General features: G+C 37.2%; 1 protein-coding gene and 1 long non-coding RNA gene across 6 annotated transcripts; both read right to left on the bottom strand.

Moving 5' to 3' along the window:
- Positions 1 to 1,779, bottom strand: LOC135207714 (uncharacterized). Its single transcript, XR_010313050.1, has 3 exons — positions 1,670 to 1,779; positions 735 to 990; positions 1 to 63 (listed from the first exon to the last, which is right to left on the bottom strand). It is a non-coding gene; the product is annotated as an uncharacterized LOC135207714 (long non-coding RNA).
- A 100-nt stretch (positions 1,780 to 1,879) lies between these two features.
- On the bottom strand, positions 1,880 to 19,129 carry LOC135208039 (sodium- and chloride-dependent taurine transporter-like). 5 transcript variants are annotated; one of them, XM_064240160.1, is made up of 8 exons: positions 18,980 to 19,128; positions 14,244 to 14,643; positions 13,699 to 13,864; positions 12,968 to 13,102; positions 12,332 to 12,460; positions 3,603 to 3,657; positions 2,440 to 2,624; positions 1,880 to 1,990 (listed from the first exon to the last, which is right to left on the bottom strand). In XM_064240160.1, the coding sequence occupies exons 1-8, from the start codon at positions 19,015 to 19,017 to the stop codon at positions 1,899 to 1,901; spliced, it is 1,200 nt and encodes a 399-aa protein (XP_064096230.1). In that variant the 5' UTR covers positions 19,018 to 19,128; the 3' UTR covers positions 1,880 to 1,898. The 5 variants fall into 5 exon arrangements, with proteins under 5 accessions (XP_064096230.1, XP_064096231.1, XP_064096232.1 ...); XM_064240161.1 differs by lacking the exon at positions 18,980 to 19,128 and adding an exon at positions 15,341 to 16,396; XM_064240162.1 differs by lacking the exon at positions 12,968 to 13,102 and having other exon boundaries at positions 18,980 to 19,129.
- Between the last annotated feature and the right edge of the window lie 5,113 nt (positions 19,130 to 24,242).

Raw genomic sequence — 24,242 nt, 5'->3', positions numbered from 1 at the left:
GCGATTCCTTAGACGGGTGAAGTTGTCAAAGAGGGCCGTTGTGACAGTTTCCACGAGCCCTATCTGGAAGTGAGGGTGGGAGCTGTTTAATGGGAGATTGGCAGGTATGTTTCATTAAGTAAAATAGGGGATGTAATTACGAAAAGCAGTGGACTAAAACACTAATCAGCAGTTTCTGTAGAAAATTTAGGCCGAAGGTCAAGCATTGGGACCTATAAGGGAAATTGAGAGTAAAAATGTTGTAAAGGAGTAACAAAAGGAAAACCTCGCAGTTGCACTATGAAACAATTGTTAGAAGAGTGAGGAAAGTAAGATGAAGAAAGAGATTATGAACAGAGGTACAGTGAAAGGAATGAAAGGGGCCGCAGCTAAGGGGTAAAGGGATGCTGCAAAGAATCTTCAGTAATGCCTATAATGCCCGGTGTGTGGTGAGTTGACAGCACTAAATAAAGGGATTATGGGGAAAGGTCATCAGACAGAAATTTGTCATTGCTGGGGGCATTGTGTTTCACGGACAAATATCTTTCTGCTTTTGTTAATGAAATGATTAATTACTACTTGTGAAAATAAGTAATCAGTAACCTCGTTCATGATGTAAAATCTATTCATAGCAGCAGCTGGTAGGGTATTTACAATATGTTGTTTATGCAGCTGTGAAAACCAGCCTGAATTATAGACAAGAAGTCTGTATCTGCTACTAAATCGAATTAGGACTAATTCTCACTGCATCTCACCAGACTATCGATGCCCAGTGTTAGGATCATCAGGAAGAAGAGCACAAACCAAATAGGGGATTTCACTTCGGCCAAGAAAGCTGGGTACGCTATGAAGATGACTTCCACCCCCATTGTGCCGATTGTGTGATTGGTATTGAACATAACTTCAATGTCCACATTCAAGTCAGAGGTCAGCTTACTCAGGGATGTGAAGACCAAACACCCAAAGAGGAAGGACGATATGGTGTCCCACAAGATGACGAACAGTGCAGTCCTGCAAAGAAAAGGGGGAAAATAAGTCTCATCAAGGCTAGTTTGAGTTGCTCTGATTGAATGAAATTCAGACAAGCATTGGGGCACTTTCCACCTTTCAGCATTTGAAAAAGTGGAAAGAGGGAAGAGGGAGTTTGGGTGGCTGAACAGAAAGATAAAGAGATCCAGAAAAAGACGGAGATAAAGTACAAGGATCTAAAGGTGGAATTGGGAGGTAGTCTCTCTGTTGTACTAAAAAATAACAGTTAGAGAAGTTGGAGCCAAGATAAAAAATGAGTGCAACTAGGAGCAGAAAGATATGCTACATACACTTAAGCAATACCTTCAGTTTACCAAGTGAGGTGCACTAATGGCACTGGCCCCCACCCCACTACCCCATGGGAATTCTTGTTTATGAGGAAGGAGTGTTTCAATGTAGCTGTAAGTTTTGCCAGGTCATAATGGTCAAAGTGATAACATTAACTGCACTATTTCATTTGATGATGCCTGAAGAAAATCAATGAATAATATCCGTGTGACTATGAAACTTAAACCTCAGCCCATGGGCTATGGGGTGCATTTAAACATAATAGAAGCCTGATAATCCTTCACAAAGTGTACAAAGCTCTCGTCATATTTTACATGTAAATTTTTCTCACTGATACCAAAAGTATACCAAAAGTTACGGAACTATTCCTTACCAGAGGGTATTCTGTCGCAGGTCATTGTAAGAAGCTAGGGTTATGGCGCCTCCAAAAATGTGACCCAAGGTAAACAAAACTTGAGAAGCAGCATCAGCCCATATTTCCCAGAATGTTGATAAAATGATTTTTGGAAAAAGACATGTCCAGTAATAGATCAATTGCATATGTAAATGAATTGCTTGTTTCAGGTTCTGTATTACTGTTCTGATAAGTGCAAACAAAATACCTACAATACAGGTATGGCTACAGTTACCTGAGTTGGGGAGAAATATAAGTTGAAGCTTTTGTTCCAGACATCCCAGTCATACGTCACGAAACCTGTAAGAGATTCAAAGGAGCAAAAAATACCAAATGATTATATTTCTTTGCTTTAACAGACCTACTGTGCTTTGTGGATAAAGCTTCTCAAGGAAACTTAATAATGTTATCAGGTTCAATTATTTGTTTTTGGAGCTACATATGCAGCCTTTCCATAAAGTTTGACATCAATGGTAATATCAATGGAGGCCATGTTACCATGACTAGGCCCAGTTTGATTCAAGCTCAAAAAGAAAGTAGCACCATCAAATGAAGATTCTTAAGTTAGTGAAAATCGAAGCAGTAAAGGCATTGCAAAGCCGAGTAGGGAAACAAAAGAAACAGTCAATGAAGGTATAAATTGGATTAAGTACAATGAAGATTGGCTGAGCGAGTTGGTGTATTGGCATGTCACCAGAGAGCACCTCAAGTACTGGCTGACAGTTAACATAGCTGGGTGTATTACTTACTATAAGCCAAAAGGAATAACAACACAGCAATCGGAATCAAATTGGTGAAGTACATGACTTTGCTTGAACTCCTAATGCCACGGACAAGGATCACCGTGACAAGCAGCCAGGTTAGACTGAGACTCAGAACTAATTGAGGTTGGATCTCGAAGTCCTTGTCGCCTTTCAAGTACACCACTTCATTTCTGTGACAATGCAGGAGATGAAAAATAACTGGACTTTAACCTTGGTAATATCATCTATTTAGCAATAAAGTTTGAAATATGTTATAGTCATACAATGAATTTTATTTTTCAAGTTAAAATAACCATAAGGTCATATGTAAAGAAAATAGGGTTAAACTTGATGCATGCTTAAGAGGAAGGTGGAGAAGGCTCATAGTAAAAAGGGACCCCATGTAGAAATGGGCTAAGCTGAAGAAAAAGAAACTAAATGCATGTATCAAGGTTCAGGGCAAATACTGATGAGTATGAAGAGCCTCACCACCCCATATGGGATAAAGACGCCCAAAGACAGGTTAAGGTAGAGCATGGAGCCACTGAATAGACTATAATTAAGATGGGTAAGCAAGTGGACAATACAAGTTAAACCAATACAAAAATGTATGGAAAATACAGTGTTTGAGAATTGAAGTTCTCTCTCACCATTGGTCTAGTGACACAAGACACCCCTCTACTCCTGTGAGTTATAGGAAGAGCAAGGCAATGACCCCCTTAGGCCTATGTCTCAGCAGGTAGGCCTATGATCCCTCACCCTAAACTTTGTTGCCCCTAGCTCACAGGAACATTGAAAACACTTAATCATTTCCACTTGAATATATAATTACTATACTCGGTTTTTTCCATCTGTTCACCCGTCTGTGGTGTTTGCGTATGATAACACTGCGTCCCGGCCTTTAGATAGTGACATTCAGCTTACCTTCAACAATAGTAACAATATCCCAATTCGAATATTAACGGTGTAATTCACATACGGTAAATTATTAAAACACTTTTGAGTTGCAAATGTACACCCAGATATCCTTTTATTTACCTAAAACTTACACATAGCGTAACTATTTAAAGCCCGGGACGCAGTGGCACCATACGCAAACACCACAGGCGGGTGGACAGATGAAAAAAAAATGAGTATAGTTACTTTCATGGCTGATTCAAGTAACTCACCTGAAAAACTCCGTTGCCTTTTGGTAGTTATCTTCTATTAAGCCAGGTCTGGAAGCTTGGAGAAAAAAATCATTGTCAACATTAATAATGTAAAAATTTACTCCATTTTTCAACAGTAACAGTCTCTCTCTGTCTCTGGCCTTGATAATTGTAAAAGTTTTAGATGATCTCTCTCTCTCTCTCTCTCTCTCTCTTCTCTCTCTTTCTCTGAGGGTCACAAGGTCAAGAGTTAAACCATTCAACACACCATACTTTGTATAACAGTACATACAAATTATTCTGAAAATAATCTTTAAGAATCACCATTAAAGATCTACAGGCTTCTTTAAAGTCTTTCGATCGATGTCCTCGTCTCCAAGACCGACGATGGCCTAAAAACCTCCGTGTATACAAAGCAAACAAACCTAGGGCTTTGTCTGAATGGCGACAGCGAATGCCCTGCGCGGTTCAAGAACACCACAGTCAGGTCCTACATTCGGAGGGCCCTTACTCACTGTTCTTCCTGGCAGGACACTCACAAAGAACTCGACCGAGTCACTCAGATGCTCGTTAATAACGGGTATCCGAATCGACTTGTTGATAAAGAAGTCCGAACAGCGCTGGATCGGTGGTACAGCGAGAGTGAGAGACCGCAGCCCCACCCCCATGAGAAGATCAAGCTGTATTACAAAGCAAGAATGCACGCACGTCACCGTGAGGACGAAGATGCGTTGAGAAAAATAATCAAAGAGAATGTGACCCCTACCGAAGACGACAAAGAACTCGAACTTGTAATTTATTACCAAAATCAACGTGCCCGGGGCCTTATTATGAAGAACAACCCGACCCCCCAACAAGAGACCTCTTGAAACAGTCGAATGTAGTCTACCAATTCTTATGCCCCGTCCGTGGATGTCCCAGCTCTTACGTTGGTATGACTTCTATGAAACTGTCTAAGAGGATTTCCTGCCACGTGCAAGGAGCGATTAAAAACCATATCATGACAGCACACCAGGAAGCTATCTCCCGCGACGGTATTATCAAGAATATAAAGATAATAGGGAGGGCTCCTGACCAGCGACGCTTGCGACTCCTCGAGGCACTCCTCATACAGCAAGAGAAGCCCTCATTGAATACGACGCAGGAAGTGCTCTTCCTCCCCACCAACTTAAGGAGACCTATGTGTATAGATAATACAAGTAATACCAGACCGAGCAACACCCCCGATCAAAGATTGATTGATTGATTTATTAATTCTTACTGGCGTCGCAACGACGAGGTTATTGACGCCGTATCATTAAAAGGAATTGCAAAGGAAAAAGTCAATTAAAATGCTATAAATATGTTTATATAAAATCTGTCAGAGAACTACAGAGAACCCAAAAACACACGAAATACCTATCTCACCTACACACCTATTTCAAATTAATTGTAAACAAAAAATACAAGCAACATAGGCACCCCGCAAACTTCCAAATTCTACAGAGTTCTGTCAAAATAAATAGATTATTAAAATTTACTAAAACATTATATATGGTAATAGATATATCAATTGGAGGTAAATTTTATGTACATGAAAATTTCCTGATCTAAAAAGACTTAAAAGCAAATGATATACACTGACACATACTAACACATACACAAACTCAAACATCTTGACCAAACTAACCTAAATTTTTTCAAGAAGATCTGCTTCTCGAAGGTAACTAAAAAGCTTATCCTCATTAAAATCTCTGCCTATAATGGCATCCAGTTTAAGATCCATTCTTCCAACTACGTTAAAATGACGGTTCCTTGTTGATATTAAGCTGGGGCATTCTACTATTAAATGTTTTACTGTGAGGGGAACAAGACAATCCTCACAAAATGGTTCAGGGTCATTGTTCATTAAAAACCCATGAGTAATCCGTGTGTGGCCGATCCGTAACCTACATAATGCAGTCTCTTTCCGACGGTCTTCTAACATGTAAAGCCAGGGGTTGATTACATCAGTGAGTTCTCTCATTTTATTATTGGTCTCTATTGTCCAATAGAATGCCAAACTGATTTCTACCGTCTTTTAATTTCAGGAATGTAGTCTGAACAGGGAATTGCTATACTTTTTGGATTTTTTGGATGTACCTAACTTAGCCAATTCATCAGCTCGTTCATTTCCAACAATACCAACATGTGAAGGAACCCAGCAGAGGTTAACTACCTTCTGTTTTTGTTTTAATAAAAACAACCACTCTGTTATTTCCAGTACCACAGGGTGTACTGGATTAAAAGATGCCAAAGCTTCCAAGGCACTCTTGGAATCACTAAAATGGTAAAATTATCTCCTCTAAAGTTACAATTTTCTTTAGGGCTGCTTCAAAATGCTAAAAAAGTTCAGCGTAAAAATAGAAGCACACTTGGTAATGTACCACTAACACTACTGTCAGGGTATACCACTCCAAACCCAACGCCTGCACTGGATTTGGAGCCATCGGTAAAGAATTGCCTTGAGTTATCATGTTTTTCAGCATGGCAAAGGAATTTCTGCTTAAGAATATCACCTGAACAGTCTGCCTTGCAACCAGAAAACCATTTACAATATTTCACAGAGGGCAACTTCCATGGAGGGAATCTTGAAAATTTTGCTGGAATTACTTTTCCTTTTATTACATTGAGCTCCTCTAATGCACATTTTACCTTGTATCCAAAAGGCTTTGGATATGAAGCATATTTTTCATAAATACAAAAATTGCCTTTAAAAACAGTATTGTAAGCTAAGGACTCAGGAGTTCTCTGTATGCGGTACCAATATTTCAAAACAGGGTAAATTTTCTTATCAAATCTAAGGGCAGTTCACCTGCATCCACTAATAAACTAGATATTGGAGAGGATCTAAAGGCTCCTGTTGCAATTCTAATTCCCCCATGATGAACTGCATTCAAAGTATCTAACCTCCTTGTCGTAGCTGATGAGTAGATTTCTGACCCATATGCCAATTTTGAAGCAACTATTGCTTTATAAACATGTAACAAGTGCTTTCTATCAGCCCCCCAATTTGTATGACCTAAGACTTTTAAAACATCTAAGGCCTTCATGCATTTGACTTTGAGGCTCCTGAGATGAGCTTCCCATGTCAACCTGCTGTCAAAGATGAGGCCTAAAAACTTTGTTTCCTGTACACATGCGAGTCTCTGTCCATTTAAAAATAGATCTGGGTCTGGATGAACCCCTCTGATACGGCAAAAATGCATAACAACTGTTTTGGCAGAGGAAAATTTAAAACCATGCTCAGCTGCCCAACTGTTAACTTTATTTATTACCAACTGGAGTTTTCGCTCTGCAACAGACATTTTAGATGCAGCACACGAAGTAGATAAATCATCAACGAACATTGTTGACATTACATCTTTTGGAATTTTTGAGGCTATCCCATTTATGGCTAAGGCAAACAGAGTGACACTTAACACACTTCCCTGTGGTACTCCTTCCTCTTGTTCTTTCAAATTAGACAGAGTACTACCTACTCTGACTTTAAAATAACGGTTTTTTAAAAAGACTTTAATAAAAAGTGGTAGTTCTCCACGCAGACCAATTTCATGCAAGACTTTCATAATTCCATGCCTCCAGGTAGTATCATAAGCCTTTTTTAGGTCAAAGTAAACCGCCACATAATGCTGCTTGGAAGCAAATGCCTGACAAATGGCATTCTCCAAACGTATCAATAAATCTGTGCAAGAATGCATATGGCGAAAGCCACACTGAGATGATGATATAATCTTCTTTTATTCTAAAAACCATACCAATCTAAAATTTACCATTTTTTCCATAAGTTTACAAAAACAGGAAGTTAAAGCTATTGGTCTATAGCTTGTAGGGACAGATGAATCTTTCCCTGGCTTGACAAAGGGTAAAACTGTTGCTATTTCCCAAACACTAGGGTAACCACTCTCCTTAAAAATTCTATTAATAATACTTAAAATAAAAAATTTAGTTTCCTTTGGAGTATTTCTTATCATTTCATATAAAATTTCATCAGGTCCAGGTGCAGTGTTTTTACTGTTACCAAGAGCAAATAAAAATTCCTCCATGGTAAAAGGCATTATATGGTTCAGATTTAAAAGAGGTAAAATCAAGTGTTTCAGACTCTGCTAACACTCTCTCCCTGTAGAATGGAGAATTTTCATCCCTACTTGATATCATTGCAAAATGTTCTGCAAAAACATTGCTTACAGCCTTTGAGTCTGTTATAAAGTCACCGTTGACTTTCAAAACTGGAAGGGGACTAGGATTGTACTTTCCTGCTATTTTCTTAATAACTGTCCAGATCTTGGTCATAGGTGTTTTCCAGGTAATTGTTGATATAAAAAGTGCCCATGATTCTCGTCTCGCATGCTTTATTTGCCATCTGAATTTGGCTCGAGCCTTTTTAAAGGAGATCAAGTAGCATTCACAGCGATGTCTTCTGTACCTAGTAAAAGCTGCTCTCATGGCTTTATGTTTTATTTTGCATTGAACATTCCACCATGGAACAGGCTTCAGATGTAATTTTCCACTGGTTTTTGGGATTGCCTTCTCTGCTGCAAACATAAAAATCATTGTTAAATAGAACACTGCTTCTCCTATTGTTGGCATATCTTTTGCATCTAGTTCAGTATAACTGAATTCCTGGAAAAGGGGCCAATTTGCTTTATTGGTACACCACCTAGGCATTCTGTATTTCTCAGTTCTGATGACAATGGGAAAATGATCACTGCCGTATAGATCTTCCAATACCTCCCAGTTGAAGTCAATGAATGTATCAGAACTGGTGATAGATAAGTCAATACATGAAAATGCACCAGTCTGAATGTGAAAATGGGTGGGTTTTTCAGTGTTCAAAAGGGTCATATCTGAATTTTCTATTGATGATAAGATAAGGTTTCCTCTTTGATTTGTTAAAATGTCACCCCAAAGTTCATGTCGACCATTAAAGTCTCCCAATATCAGAAATGGTCGGGGTAGCTGTTCATACAAGTGTGTTAACTGTCGTTCAAGTATTGGGTTATTAGGAGGGAGATACAATGAACAAATTGTGTAAGTCTTTTTCAAGTGAATTTTGACAGCTACAGCTTGTAATTGAGTTTGCAACTGTATTTTTGAGTGAGCAATATCTCGTCTTATAAGAAGAGCACTTCCACCCGAATTTCCCTGTATAGGGAATTGGGAGTGGAATGCAAAAAACTCTTTAGGAGTAAGCATTTTGTTGTTGCTTAGCATAGTCTCTTGTAGTGCTAAGCATACTGGATTATAAGTATTAATCAAACATAGTAGCTCTTCATATTTGGCGCGAAGTCCCTGGCAGTTCCATTGTAGTATAGCAGAGAAAGTACCTATTTTCTAGAGGATGATCCCCTGTCCAAGATCGTTTTGTTATGTTTTTTCTTCGAAGATGACATCTGAGTTTTGTGACGGACTTTTGGTACAGTTCCAGATGTCGAAGGAGTACTTAGAGGGTCATTTGAATGTACAGTACCAAGTGATCACTTATGATGGTATTTGAAACAGCAGTATCTTTAGTATTATCTTCGACCCTTGCAGTATCTGGTTTATCATTTTCAGCTAGTCTAATTTTATTGTCTAAACCAAGCTGAACTGAGTTTAACATTTTGTTTTGCCTTAGGTTCTACATTTGTTGCTGCTGTGTTGTATGATAAGATAGTGGGATACGACTCATTATTTTCCATTAATTCAGATGTTCTATGAGGGTCAGCTGAACCACAGGATGGTGAAGGTTTACTAATTTTTTGTTTTGAATCAACTTTTCTACGGATGTATCTCCTTTCTCAAGGTGCTTGACTTTTGATTCAGGCATTGTTACAGACTCTTCACTTAAAGTCCTCTTGTTGACAATTTTCCCAGCATCCATTTTTTCTTCTTTATCTTCATTACACTTTTTGAGATTCAATTTCTTTTGTCTTTCCTCATTTCCTTTTACTGCATCTACAAATGACTTCGGGTGTTGAATTTCTGCAAAGTCTTTTGTCTTGCTTCTTTAAAGGTAATGCGCTCTTGAGTCTTGATACAAAGTGTTTCTTTTTCAATGAGATACTTGATACATGATTTATGTGCTGCATTATGGTCTCCCCCACAATTAGGGCAGCATGGAGTAAGTTCACAATTCCCATGCTCTTTTCCGCCACAGTTAAAGCATATGGCTGGTTCATTCCTTTCTTTTTTCCTACATGTTGTTATCAAATGGCCAAACATTTGGCAATGGAAACATCTTCTGGGAGCGGGAATATACTGTCTAACTGGCAGGTGAAGCCATGCAGCTTTCAGAAATTTAGGGAGTCTCAAATAATCAAAGGTGAGTATCAGAGTAGGTGTTGGATGTAATATTCCCAATACTTTTTTCTTGATTCGTCTCACATCAACCACCTTTTGATCAGCAAATTCTTTTCGGAGAGTGCCCTCAGAATAATGTAGGAGTTCAGTACTATACACTACTCCTTTAGACTGATTCATTGTTTTGTGAGGAGTGCATTTTGCTGTGCTTCCTTCTACAGCACTAATAGACAGTAATTTTCTACTTTCATCTGGTGATGAAACTTCCACAAGCAAGCTTCCTTCACCTTGAGAGGCTATCTTTGGTTCTCTGCCAATGCATTTTACAATATCTCTATGGACATCAAATATATTCAGTTCTTTTAAGCTTTTGTCAAGATCAAGAGAAAGGTATTTATTATAAGTCTCAGGTTCTTGAGATCCAAGTAAAATTCCAATATCAGGATTAGCATTCTTATTTCTATTATTAAATCTGCTATTCTTTCCTCTGTTCTGAACTACATAAGGGCTTGTAGTAACAATCAAAGAATCTTTGATGTTTTCATTGGAGGAGGTTGGGGATGGCAAAGGGAGGTCCTTATCCAAGCCTAAGGTTGTCAACGGTGCCAAAGAGTCGGGGGATCCAGGGGACAATGTACTAGACATATTATCCATGTTAGTTTGAAGGAAAGAAAAAAAAAGGGGGGGGGGGGGGGGAGGGGGGGGGGGGGGGATATACACACACACACACACAACAACTGCTTGGGAAGACCAACAAGGTGTCGCGGACTAGACAGGGTCCGACATTCTCCACCAATGGCACACGTAGAAGTTGCTTCCCCACGGTCTGCCCCATACCCTACCCTTTCGGGATAGCACCAATATGCTTGCAGTGGCCCAGGTATAAGCCAATCTGCCTGCTGGGAGTTCTACCCCCACTAATGGGGACAGACGCCCCACTCCAAACATATTGGTTGGCTTCCGGACAAAAGCCAGGAGTCCCATCCCAAAAACCAGCCCCCCCTGGATTCCGATGGGCTGATCCCTGGAGATGGTTCCGCCCTTAAGATAGCAATGGGAAAATCCCATCACCATCTCTTGGGTCAAAACTGTATTGGGTGGCGACTCACCACCACAACTCCCACAATTAGCTTCGAATGCAAACCCCCTCCAAACCACGAACCCCTCCCAGACTCACCCAAGCAGAAAAATTTTTCGAAAGTGGAAATGTCCACGCAAGTTAATGCCAAAAGTTTTGTAGGCGTTCCGTCAGGATCCGGCCTTCGCAAACTTGAAGGCAGAATCCCTTACCCCCTCACCACGTGAAGGAACCTACTCGAGGGGCCCCGATCAAAGAATACCAGATGAGACTAGCAGCCCAGCAGCCAATGACATCGCGAGCTGTCGTGACACAACGCCCAGGGAAGCCTTCCCCAAGCCTTGACGTTCTGCTAGGCTGCAACTTCGCAACCTTCAACGACGAGAAGCGTCTTGAAGAAAACCTCCTTCAACCAATGGCGGGAGCGCATTACGCCACCGGCCAATGAAAACGCAGCTAGCGGTTGACCCCCTGCTGACCTGCCGCTATATATTGAGCAGATCTTGACAGCACCAACAGTCTGCTCCGATCCACTGCCGTGATCATACTAGGATGATACCGAGAGAAACGTTGGCCACTAGATTAACTTATATTTTGACCTATTTGCTCTGTTACTGTGACAAATAAATAAATCTGTAATCATTATCCCTGAAATTGACTCCTGATGTGTAATATCGGCGCAATACTCGCCAGTTGTAATAGCAGAGAGAAAGCTATTATTAGAAAAATAGAGAAGACTATTTACAAGTTGAATGCAGCTGATGCAGCAATATCTTTCAATAAGACTTATTATTATTATTATTATTATTATTATTATTATTATTATTATTATTATTATTATTATTATTATATTATTATTATTATTATTATTATTATTATTATTATTATTATTATTATAAAGAAGATGAACCTATTTATATGGAACAAGCCAGCCACAGGGGTCACTACCTTGAAATTCAATATCACAAAGAATATGGCGTCCATTCAAAAGAAGTAACAGAAGGTAAAGAGATATACAGAAAGAGATTATCAGTTATTAGAAAAAAAGGTGTATCAACAAATAAATAGAGAGATAAAATTCTATAAGTAAGTTATCAAAATACTAAAAATACCACAGTCCAGCGGTGTGAGGAATAAAGGCCCTCTGGAACTGAGAAGTTCAACAGTGAGGCACATTTCCTGCATAGTGATACTTCTGGTGATCAGCGAATTTGGTTGCTATCGGCAGGGAAAGGGGATCAGGGATCAATGTGAATGCAAAAGATGGTGCGAGTCATAACTGTTACTATTATGAAACAGATATCTACCACCATGAACCACTCTGTCTAAATAATAACTTCTGAAAAATTTGACGGTGGCTTTGGCAACTCACCGGTCCAATTAGGGGTGAAAGTAAAGTCTTTCCTGATGGAGTGTTGAAGATAAGTGATGGTCCAGCCTAAAACGACAGCGTAGTAAATGCTTATAAGAGCAGATGATGCCACCATTGCCCAGCCTAGACCTAGTGAGAGAGAAAATCTTGATTATGCAGAAATTCTTATTGCACAAAAATATTTGCTGTGCAAAAAATATTCAGTGCAAATAATCATCACTATGAAAAACATGAGTTTTATTTTTATATATATATATATAATATAATATAAGTAAAGGTAATGCCACCAAGGAAAATGAAAAAACGAGAACTGCCGAAATCTTTCGGTCTTGACGACCCTTTACTATAGGCAAGGCTGATCAGAACAAAGAGAAACACAGTTCAGGTAAGCTTATACAAATTGACAATACAGAATTAACAAAAGGTCCTGTAATGTTTGTTTGGATATGCTTACCTGAATTGTGTTTCTCATTGTTCTGATCAGTCTTGCGTTGAGTAAAGGGTTGTTAAGAACAAAAGATCTTGGCAGTTCTCGTATTTTCATTTTCCTCCATGGCATTACCTTTACTTATACTTAGCATCACGTTTTGTATATTTCGTGATAAAGTTATTCATATATAGGTATATATTAGCTACCAGAGAATAAAGGCGCCATTGAAGCATAGGCATTTGTGGGTCCCAGACTCAGATACTGTCCAACAGATATGTCGACCACCATCAGAGGGAAGCCGATTGTCAGCAGGGTAACACCGTAGGCAATGATGAAGTACACTGTAAAATACAAAAGAAGAAATACAATTCTTACTTCTATTATGTAGTGTGGCTACAAAAGGTTGAGACTTGAAGACAATTAGGGCTGCTGCCATATTTTCCTTCCTAACGCCATTCAAACTTTCCAAGAAAAAAGGTAGATTTGGTAGATTTAGCATTTGTTTTGACCAGTTTGCCATTTATTTCTTTGTCAGTGCAAAAGTAAAACACAAATATCAAAAGATTATACTTGGACCTTGCTGTGCATTTTTCATAATGCACGTATATATGTACATACATTAATATATATGCATGCATACACATGTATACAATGCTTACAAACGAAGTCACTTGTAAGTAAAAACAAATAGCTCTTGTGTATCCAACCTTGGGATTAACCTTAATTCAACCTTAAGGCTAATCCTGTAAATGTGCCTTTCTGGATTAGGATGAAATACCTCCTTCGGCAAGATGGGAAACGGGTCAACGTCCCTAATTATAGGAAACTCTCGACCTTTCGTAGCTATAACAGAATAAAATCAAAGGCTGACAGAAGAGAGAGAGAGAGAGAGAGAGAGAGAGAGAGAGAGAGAGAGAGAGAGAGAGAGACTTATTACCTCCTTTATGTTTGTAGCAGTAGTATGGGAATCGCCACAAGTTTCCCAGGCCCACCACTACAGCCAACAGCCCCATAATGCTGTCTGATGTGCTGTTCCAACTCTGCCTCGTCGGGACGGGTCCTGCCAAGTACAGGAACAGCATCACCACCCATTTCCTTATACCCTGCAATAAACAGATCAAATGTGTTATCATATTACTCAGCTGAATGGCTGCTTAGGTTCTGATTCCACCCGCTTAAAAAACCTCATAGAATATGGCCAGTAGGCCATTATTCATCATAATGTTTAAGCTTAACCATATTATTAGCAAATTTTCACTCCAGTAACAAAAAAGTTTCTAATGCTTTAGGCAACTGTCTGGTAATCACTGTAGTTTGTCATGTAAAATTCCTTAAACATTCTATTGAATGATAAAATCGGCTCATTGCTAATGGTGTAATATACCAATTTCTGGAAGTCTCCAGTGCATTATCAGCTCTGAATGCAAGAATACAGTAAGTTGTCATTACGAATAAAATCTGAAACATGAACATCTTATTTACCTGATACGTTCTCTTAGCTTGCTGCTGAATATTGCGCAATGGACAGGCTTTAACAGAGCTCTTTGTCTCTGGAAGACCTTGGTTGAGGTCATCTTCTGCCTCTGTAGACCTCCTGGGTAGTACTGTATGTCCATTGAGCTGAGAACCTCTGGTTGGAGTGCTTTCGCCAGTGGGATTAAGAGAGTCTTCCTTGTCCTGCACTCTGTTGTTGTTTAGCTCCGAGACAGGTGGCAGGCTGTGCCTGAAGACGCCATCTTGAGCAGTTTGAACACCAGGCTTGATTACAGTTCTGTTGCCTGAAGAGTTCATTTCAAGAGGCCCTCTTTGACTCCTGATGTTCACTGTCTTGTCAAGTTCAAATCCATTTTCAGCCAGTCTTTGCTGGTTATTTACTGGTCCTCTGGGCATCAACACAAAGGAAAATTATATTACATGAAGTTTACGAGATCTCAAAGACTCATATGGTCAGGAAATGTGAAGAAAAGGTAAAGGTGAAATCTTTCTAAGTGGTGTCCCCCATCTGTTCACACTAACTCTCTTGATCTGTGACTGTGACAACTGCCGCCCCCATCACCCCCACCCCCCCTTTCCCTCCTCTGTAAGTTAAATTCTGTACATCTTTGTAGCTCCTGTTAGGCAGCCTATTCCCACATTTGAATGTATGGAAGTCTGTAAGCCTTAGATATACGTGATTTAAACCTAAAGGGAAAGAAATTATGAAAACGACGAACAAGAGTTTTGCTGACATAATGTCAACTTAATCTAAGAAAAAAGTGAAATGCTACAGTAAAATCCAGGTCTCTTTGCAGCTAAGCCCCGCCCACTGCACGCCAGTGACTGCCTAGCTCTGTGAAGGTGGAATGATATGTCACTCTAATTAACCGTCTGTATGACGACCAGAATGATTTTTTTTTTGTATGGTGTTATTACGTTGCATGGATCTAGTGGTTATTCAGTAACGGGAACAACGGCTTTACGTGACTTCCGAACCACGTCGCGAGTGAACATCTATCACCAGAAATACACATCTCTGACCCCTCAATGGAATGGTCGAGAATCGAACTCGCGGCCACCGAGGTGGCAGGTAAAGACCATACCAATCACGCCACTGAGGCGCTCAGAATGGATTTGACTCCATTCAGTAAAGTTGAGCTCCATGAATGAACGATGACACCACAGATTTGGATTCCTGGAGTCGTGAAGTGCACCATTGAAATCTCCGATAAAAGATGTAATATTAAGTTATATAACATCATTATGAAGATCTTGGATCATTTTGTCTGAGCATCTTTTCTCTTTATCACGCACTGCCTACTATAAATACACAAGCAGTATTGAAATCTTCAGGAACATGCATAAATACTTACTGTACTATTGTACTGAAGTCTCAAGCACCATTTTTCAGTGTGCAGGGGATGAGGTTTCAGGACCCACACACTTTCTTGCTTTGATTGCAACCAACAAATGTCAGCTGACTACCAGGAGCTATTTTTTCAGTGAACAGGAAAGAAGGGTTTAGGTCTGTTCAACCTCATCTCCTGAACACTGGAAAATAATACGGGTGACTTCAACGCAACAGCTCAGTAAGTCATTATCCATATACTTGGAGATGTCAACACTGCTTGTGTATTGAGGCGGCACATGATAAACGAGAAACTAAAAAAGTGCTCAAACAAAATAACTGAAGATCTTTGTAGTGATATTGAATAACTCAACATATTATCTTTTGTAGGAGATATCGATTGCTCACTTCACGACTCCCGGAACCCAAATGTATGATGTTCAATACGTTCTGGGACCGATAATTAGTATGACGTCATTCCACCATCTGAGAGCGAGCCAATCACTGACGTGCAGTGGGCGGGGCTTAGCTGCAAAGAGCCCTGTCTTTTACTGCAGCATTTTTGTTATTCTCTTAGATTAATGTATTGAACGCAGAGACCAGCTGCACAATTTCACAAAATTTACGTCTTAAACTCGTAAAATTCCTGTCCTGTACATTGATTTTTCTCACTCATTTGACACGAGTAACAATGAAATACGCAGCCATCACATTCATGACCGGTTACGTAACTACTGCTCCAGTGGGCTTGGGTCTTAAGTTGGTTACATAAATGGCCAAGGTGCTCCCATCATCCCCCGAACGTCTGCAAGATTCCACGAACACAAGTCATTGAAAGTTATATTCCTTGATGTTCTTACCATTAAATACCAGTAATAATTAATACTTTGTTTTATTATCATTAATATTATTAAGATTTTATCTATTAATCCTGGTAGGTTAACAACAAAAATATATAAGAAAAAAGAAAGAAAAGAAAACATTGTATATCCCGGGAAGTCCCGGGGTTATTTTCAGTCTATCCCGAAATCCATAATCGGACACAAACTGGGAATCCTAATACGTATTACAACTTTTTGAAGAATGCCCGATGTCTTGCAGTTTCTGAACTGACTATCTTAGTTTTTCTCTAGCCTAGCATGCTGATGGACTTTCGGTGATGTTTTCCACACTGGCCATATCTATTTTGAACTTACTGAACGCTGTGTCAGTGCAAAATATAACCAATATAACGTGGCGTCGGGTGGGACTTTTCCCCGATAGGAGGCGGTTGCTTATACGTAGTACGTAGTGTGTGTTCTGATACCGAAGGGGCGTTGGGAACGTGCTGGGTAGTTGGGTGTTGGGAGGGCGATGTCATTACAGAGTCTGGGTGGGTGGGAGGACCCTCTCACAGGGCTTGTTTTTCTTTCTCTCCTCCTCATAGACTAGGAAAATTCTGCCTCTCCGACCATCAGGTGCATCTTGCATACTTGGTGGAGGAGTCAAAGTCATGTGCATAAGTCATCGCCTTCTGAGAAATGGAACATTTCTTCCTATGTATGATGTGAATCGATATTTCTTATTCCTCTTCTTCTTTTTCTTCTTGTTCTTCTTTGTTCAAGTCTTCCATTGCATACTCTCTGCCATCCGCCTTAGTTCTCTCTCTCTCTCTCTCTCTCTCTCTCTCTCTCTCTCTCTCTCTTATATAGTATGCGCTTTGTAAATAGATCTGTAATATCATATTTGTTTTAAATTATATTCGTTATAGTAATTTCATGTCATTTACAGCAGTTGTGATAATAAAGGCAGAGTATTGCGTATTTTTTAGGAAACTCTCTCTCTCTCTCTCTCTCTCTCTCTCTCTCTCTCTCTCATGCAAAGAATAGCTTTGAGTTTAGTGACGCTCATCACTCAGTGAGCATGGAATAGCCTTCCGAGACAACTGAAGCATTCGTCTCCCTCTGGATCCCCATCCCGCATCCTGGTGACACATAATTTTGAATTATGTGGCTGAAAATCGTCCTCAACAATTAAATATATCTAAATTATTTAGCTTTACAAGATATACGCATCCGCGAGGGTATGGTCATCAAATTTCTGCATCCGAATCCGCAAATTTATAAGACTGATATCCTCATCTGCATCCGCAAATCCCATTTTCTGACATCCGATACAACTCTTAATTTACTACATATGATCGCGCCTTAGGCTACTCGCAGCTTAAGCTAGGATGAAGTCACTAGATGCTGTTGATGACTCATTTGGTATAGACATCATCTCTCTTAGTGTCCAGACTTGAATTCTAAACACAGATGCACATTGTCATTCCAATACTTTTGACTTGTGGTACTAGTTTGCGTAAACAAATTTAAAGCGATTTCTCATTTATTCCCGTTTTCTTTGAGCGAAAAGTCAACAGAGAGTGGAAATGTTAATATATATATATATATATATATATATATATAGTATATATATATATATATATATATATATACATATATATACACACACACACACACACACACACATATATATATATATATATATAATATATATATATATATATATATATATATAAATATATATATATATATATATATATATATATATATATATATATATATATATAATACACACACACACACACACACATATATATATATATATAATATATAAAATATCAAAATTTTGATATTATATATATATGTATATATATATATAATCAAAATTTTTTATATTATTTATTTATATATATATATATATAATATATATATATATATATATATATATATATATTAATATCAAAACTTCAAGGATGACAGTAGAACCGAGACTTATCTATCACCTAAGCATGAAACCACAACACGCGAATACAGCTGATCACTCACTGTAACCTCTGATCATGAAACCGCCTAAATATTTCCTTCCCTCAATTATCAACTCTATCCAGAATCACCAACGATTGTGCCGAGCCGTTTAAGATTAGCAATTTACGACCAGCAGTATCACAATGATTAGCAGTGTGATGTGTTCGTTAACGCATCAAATAAAATCAAGCATGTCGTCACTAAATGCACCTTGAATTTAACAGGACATTCGCCCAAACGATTACTGTAAACTCGGTGTCTGCACCTCTTTCTTCAAGGCATTTTCCCCAGTTTTTAATAAATCACTTTTCTTTCAATGAAAATATCTTGAGAGATATTGGCGTTATCTCAACAATTTTCTAATGGAGTTCATACATCACAACAGTTTATTTGTAAACAACATACAATAACAGTATGAAATTCTCGCGTCGATTGACTGTTTACAAAGATAAGCTGAATGAAAAAAAATAAATTCTTCAACACGAGCACTTGATAATCTGAAGCCTTCACGAACAACACCAAAAGCTCTTCATAAATGGACCTACCTTTGCGAAGGAATAGTGTGAAGTAATGGAGGCAGCATTCTAACGGAGGCTATATGAAGGTCTAAGTGAAGATCGGTTCTTTTGCCCTATGCGACCACTGGTCGAATGATGTTATCGAGAGAAGATCTGAGGAGTTCTCTTCCTCTAAGAGTCGCCTACCTGGAGCCGTTGCAACTACTACTGTGAGGTGTCAGTTTGCCATTTTCATTATTATTATATATTTATCGTGTGCAAGGCTGTTCCTCTTTTGTGTAGACTGTACTGGTAATAATATCCCAGCTGATCTGTTGCATACATAAAAGCAAAATAACAAACGGGTATTATTCGCTGAAAACAAGAAGTACGGCTCATTGCATCATGTCATGAAATACTATAAAAAATAAATTAAGAAGTTTTGTTTATTCAAACCGGTTTCTTCTTGGGGATGCATATAAACGCTTCGATAAACGGGACCAAAAGGACTGCATCAAGTAGACAGGGAAAATGATAGGATGGGAAAATGCATTGTTGATAAGAAAGATGAATGAAAACGGCGATGCAGTTACACGATGCCCTGTGGGAGAAACAGATACGTATACTACTGTAATAACAGAAAACGTGAAGCAAGGTACAGTATAAGGCCCAAAGCGATGTAGCACAGTGAAGAACGTAACACTCTTAAGAAACAGAAACCGAGTCCTTATAGCTGTCTATGACATAATGTTTCCCATCAGCAGGAAAGAAGGACTAGAAATGGCAGCTGCCACAACTTGGAGCAGCTCAAGAAATGTACATATAATACTAAGCCAAGGTAGTCAGCAGCTAGTGATAGAAAAAAAAAGCAAAGAAAATAGCTGTCCAAATAGGAACAGTGTTAAAGAATATGAGTACTAAGGAGAATGGTACTACTCACTAAATGTCTCAAAGGAAGCAAGTAATAAAACGAGAAATCAAAAGTTAGAGGACCTACTCGGATAATTTACAAAATACGGCTCATTAATTAAGGGGGAAAATTCTGTGAAACAGTATTGCTACCAACATTATTTGCAAACACAGCGACATGGAGTAACTTAACGGAAAACAGGGTGAATGCACTAGAGAAAAATGTACACCATATTGGGGAATTATAGCGGAATTATAGACTACAGAACTGAATATAAGAAATAATGGTTTTCCACAACAGAGGAGAAGAGATTAATGAAAGAAATAGTAGAAGATCAATTAAGTTCCTCATATGGACTGTGTTAGACAAAAAGCTTAGTTACCATATATACGAAATATAATTATAGAGATTAATGGAATGAGAGAAAAGAAATAAAGATGAGAATTTAGCAAGATAGCGAAGAGACTTTGAAAGAAAAGAGGAAAGAATTGAAGAAGCTGAGGTTCATAGAAAACTTCGGGGAAAATAAGTCCATAAAGACGAGTGTTTGGTGTCGAACATTTATTTAGGTGTAAAACCAAACGAAAAAGAATATGTGCCAAGGAACTCATATTCAGAAGAATGATGAATAGACCTTCTTCTTCTATAGCTTCTCCCCAGTCATTGGACCTTTGGTCCCGCATGATGGATGTAATGTCATTGTCTTCCCCAACAGAATGCTGAAGGGCTTCATTCCTGTTGAAGACCCCCATACCCATTATCATCGACAGCGAGATAAAAAAAAACCAACTAGATGATAGATACTTCATTGTCTTTGCCTTCACAACTGCCATCAGAATTATAATTCAGTCCCCAGAGAATGTGATCTAACTAAAGGCTTAACTGACACAGGTGATGTTCTAGACCGTCCTGATTTAGTCTGTAGAAGTTGATGTATATGAAATATGAAATGTTGCTTTTTACTACGTCAAGCAATTTAAGCAAAGACTCGAAAGAGATGACTAAGCCTTTCTGAAACTGGTCAAATCCTTTTCTCTCTGCAGACCCTCATAGATGACATAGCATCGATCATGCTATCCAGTACTTAGTTTTGGTTGCAGGTTCAGCCCATATGAATTTGCTGCCGGTTTCTCGTCGTAAGGAGTTCCACGATGGCCGAGAGCATTTCGCGCTCGGCTACCAATCCGGTAGTCCGAAGTTCGATTCTCGGCTCTGCCAACGCGGAACCAGAGCTGGTAAAACTAAGATAAACTAAACTTTTTTTCTCGTGGTAAGGGACTCGAAAATGAAACAAGTCTAACCAGTAATCAGTTTGGGATATGAAATGACTTACAGGTTGCCAATGCATGTGATTTGGCTTTGCAGTCGCTTGGTGTTCTTTTATAACTAAGTGTGGCGGGCGCGTCCGTGTCTATAACAGGTTGGTTCTATATGGGTTGTCGCCCTGACCTGGTTGAATTCTTGCTCTCACGATGAATTTATAATAAGGCCGTTTTCACTCTTCTACAAATAATGAGTAAAACGATATCCAGGTACAAAACTACCTTTCAGGTATGAGCAGGCATTAGGAAGAAATGTTTGATGGAGCTCGTAAGGTCAGATGAGGTAGAACTTGGGAAGAAATGTTAAATAAAAATCATAAGTCAAATCCGATGAACAGTAGGAAGTCATGTTAAATAGTACTCATAAGGTTCAATACGGTGGACAGAAGGAAGAAATGTTGAATAAAACTCATAAGGAAATGGATGAAACTCATGAGTCAAATACGGTAGATAGTAGGAAGGAAAGTTTTCATTCCTGTTCCTGTGGGGTGTAGTGGAAACTAACATCACCACCTCGTTCTATTAAAATTTGACGAACAACTCACGGTCCAGATAGAACAGATCAACCAGACATCTCCCCAATTTTAAGCCGCTTCTGCGAATCTCCGTCATCTGAGGGAGCCTGGTGGTGAGAACTATTAAGAACGTAGGTCTAACACACCGTCAAGATTTTTTTTTTTTTTTAAGAGATAATATTTTTTGAAAATGTGTCAAAAGAATGTAAATAAAACAAGATTTGCCTTTTGAAAATATTTCATCACGTTACAACTTTCATTTGTTTTTTGTCTTAGTGTTTCACAGCAAGGTTGCCCTTGACATTTCCTCTAATTTATCAAATTATTAAAACAATGTTTGCCCTCCATGAGTGCTATCCCGTGAACAGCATTAGAGATCTCCCGTATTAGCACTAAATGCGAAAAAATATGACTAGAAGGAGCAACCAAACGCCCCCTTACTATCACAGTCTATCCAAGTATCATTCATTGGTATTTATTTATTCTTATTTCCTAACTCATGGTATTTCACATCCAATTTTTTTTTTACAATATATTCCCCAATGTATTTAAGTGCCTCCTCCTCAATTACGCCCTCGATATCTTTTTTTTATTTCTGTTTGCCCTCAAAAGGTCTTCTTCCTCATCAAGAACATCTTTGTCTTAATCAAAATCTAAATTTCTAAACATCTGTGTTGCTACTCATATTTCTAATGCTAACCCTTTCTTTTGATACATATTCATCTTCATTGGCAGATTCAAGGGATTTTTCAACTGAGTTGATATTACACTTTCCACTTATTACCTTCAGTTCCTTCCCTAACAACAATTTTTTAAGTCATGATTTAAAATTCACTGCATTTCGATGATCATGGTGACCATCCATTTGCCTTATTCACCCATAGAAATGTTCAAGGCAATATTAATTTAATCTTTGTGTCAGCAGGTAGCCAATACTATCAGAGGCTTTGACAAATAAAGAAATGGTGGATTTACATGAAAAAATTAATCCTTTCTCCAGAAATGAATATATATATATATATATATATATATATATATATATATAGATATATAGATATATAGATATATAGATAGATATATAGATATAGATATATATCTATATTCTAATATCTATATATCTATATATCTATATATCTAGTATATATATGTATATATATTAGATATATATCTATATCTCTCTCTCTCTCTCTATTATATATATATATTATACTATATTATATAATTTATATTAATATATATGTATTCTCTATCTATATATTAGCAATATATATATATATACATATATATTATATATATATATATAGTCTCTAGATATATAGATATATATAATATATATATATATATAATATATATATTATATATATAGCTAATTATATATATAATATTATATCTTATAATATTTCTAAGAAATATAATAAATATAATCCATAATATATATATATAATATATTATGTATATATATATATATATATATATGCTATATATGTAGTCTATTTATAGGTACTGATAATATATATGCTATATGATATATAGCTTTATATTATATAAATAATCTAGATATATATCTTATAATATAATATTATATATAATATCTATATATCTATATTCTATGTATAAGTATATATAAGTATATATATTATTATATTATTATTTATATCTATATAGATACTATATCTAGATAGATATGATATATGTATATATATATCTATATTTATATGTTACTATGATAAGATATATATATATCTATATTACATAATATATATATATATATATATATAGATATATATATAGATATTATATATAATATATTATAATATATATTAGATATATATATATATAATATCTATATATTAATACATATGTATCTATATATATAGATATATATATCTATCGATATATATATATTATATATATATATATATATATATATATATATATATATCTATATATATATATATATATATATATATATATATATATATATATATATATATATATATATATATCGATATAGATATATATCTATATCGATATATATATATATATATATATATATATATATATATATATATATATATATATATATATATATATATATATATATATATAATATATATATATATATATATATATATATCCAACAGCGGTGGCCACAGCCGGATATATATCAATGAGGAGAAGGACATAAGACTTGCTAAAAGGGTCAATTTATTCCCGACGTTTCGTAATGTCTTCATTACATTTCCGAGGGCTGTACAAAATAGAGAGCATAAAATAAATTACAATAAAGCTAAGAATTTGAAATATAAAAGTTGCACAATGATTACAAACTTAAAATATTAAAAAGACTAAAGGGACACCTTTAAAAAAAAAGTAAACTAAACAGGACAAAAATTATAAAAAAAAAAACAAAAAACAAATAAACATGAAAAAATTAATAAGAAATATTCAAGTAAAGTAAAACTGGACCAACCTATTCAGCGGCAATGCTAAGACTGGAGATAAAAGGAAGAAACTAAGAGAGGTACAGTGTACTAGCAGAGGTTTGGCTATTTAACAAGGGG

The sequence above is a fragment of the Macrobrachium nipponense genome, chromosome 34 (assembly GCF_015104395.2).
Source record: "Macrobrachium nipponense isolate FS-2020 chromosome 34, ASM1510439v2, whole genome shotgun sequence".
Taxonomy (NCBI): Eukaryota; Metazoa; Arthropoda; class Malacostraca; order Decapoda; family Palaemonidae; genus Macrobrachium; species Macrobrachium nipponense.
This window is presented reverse-complemented; position numbering and strand designations above follow the sequence as displayed.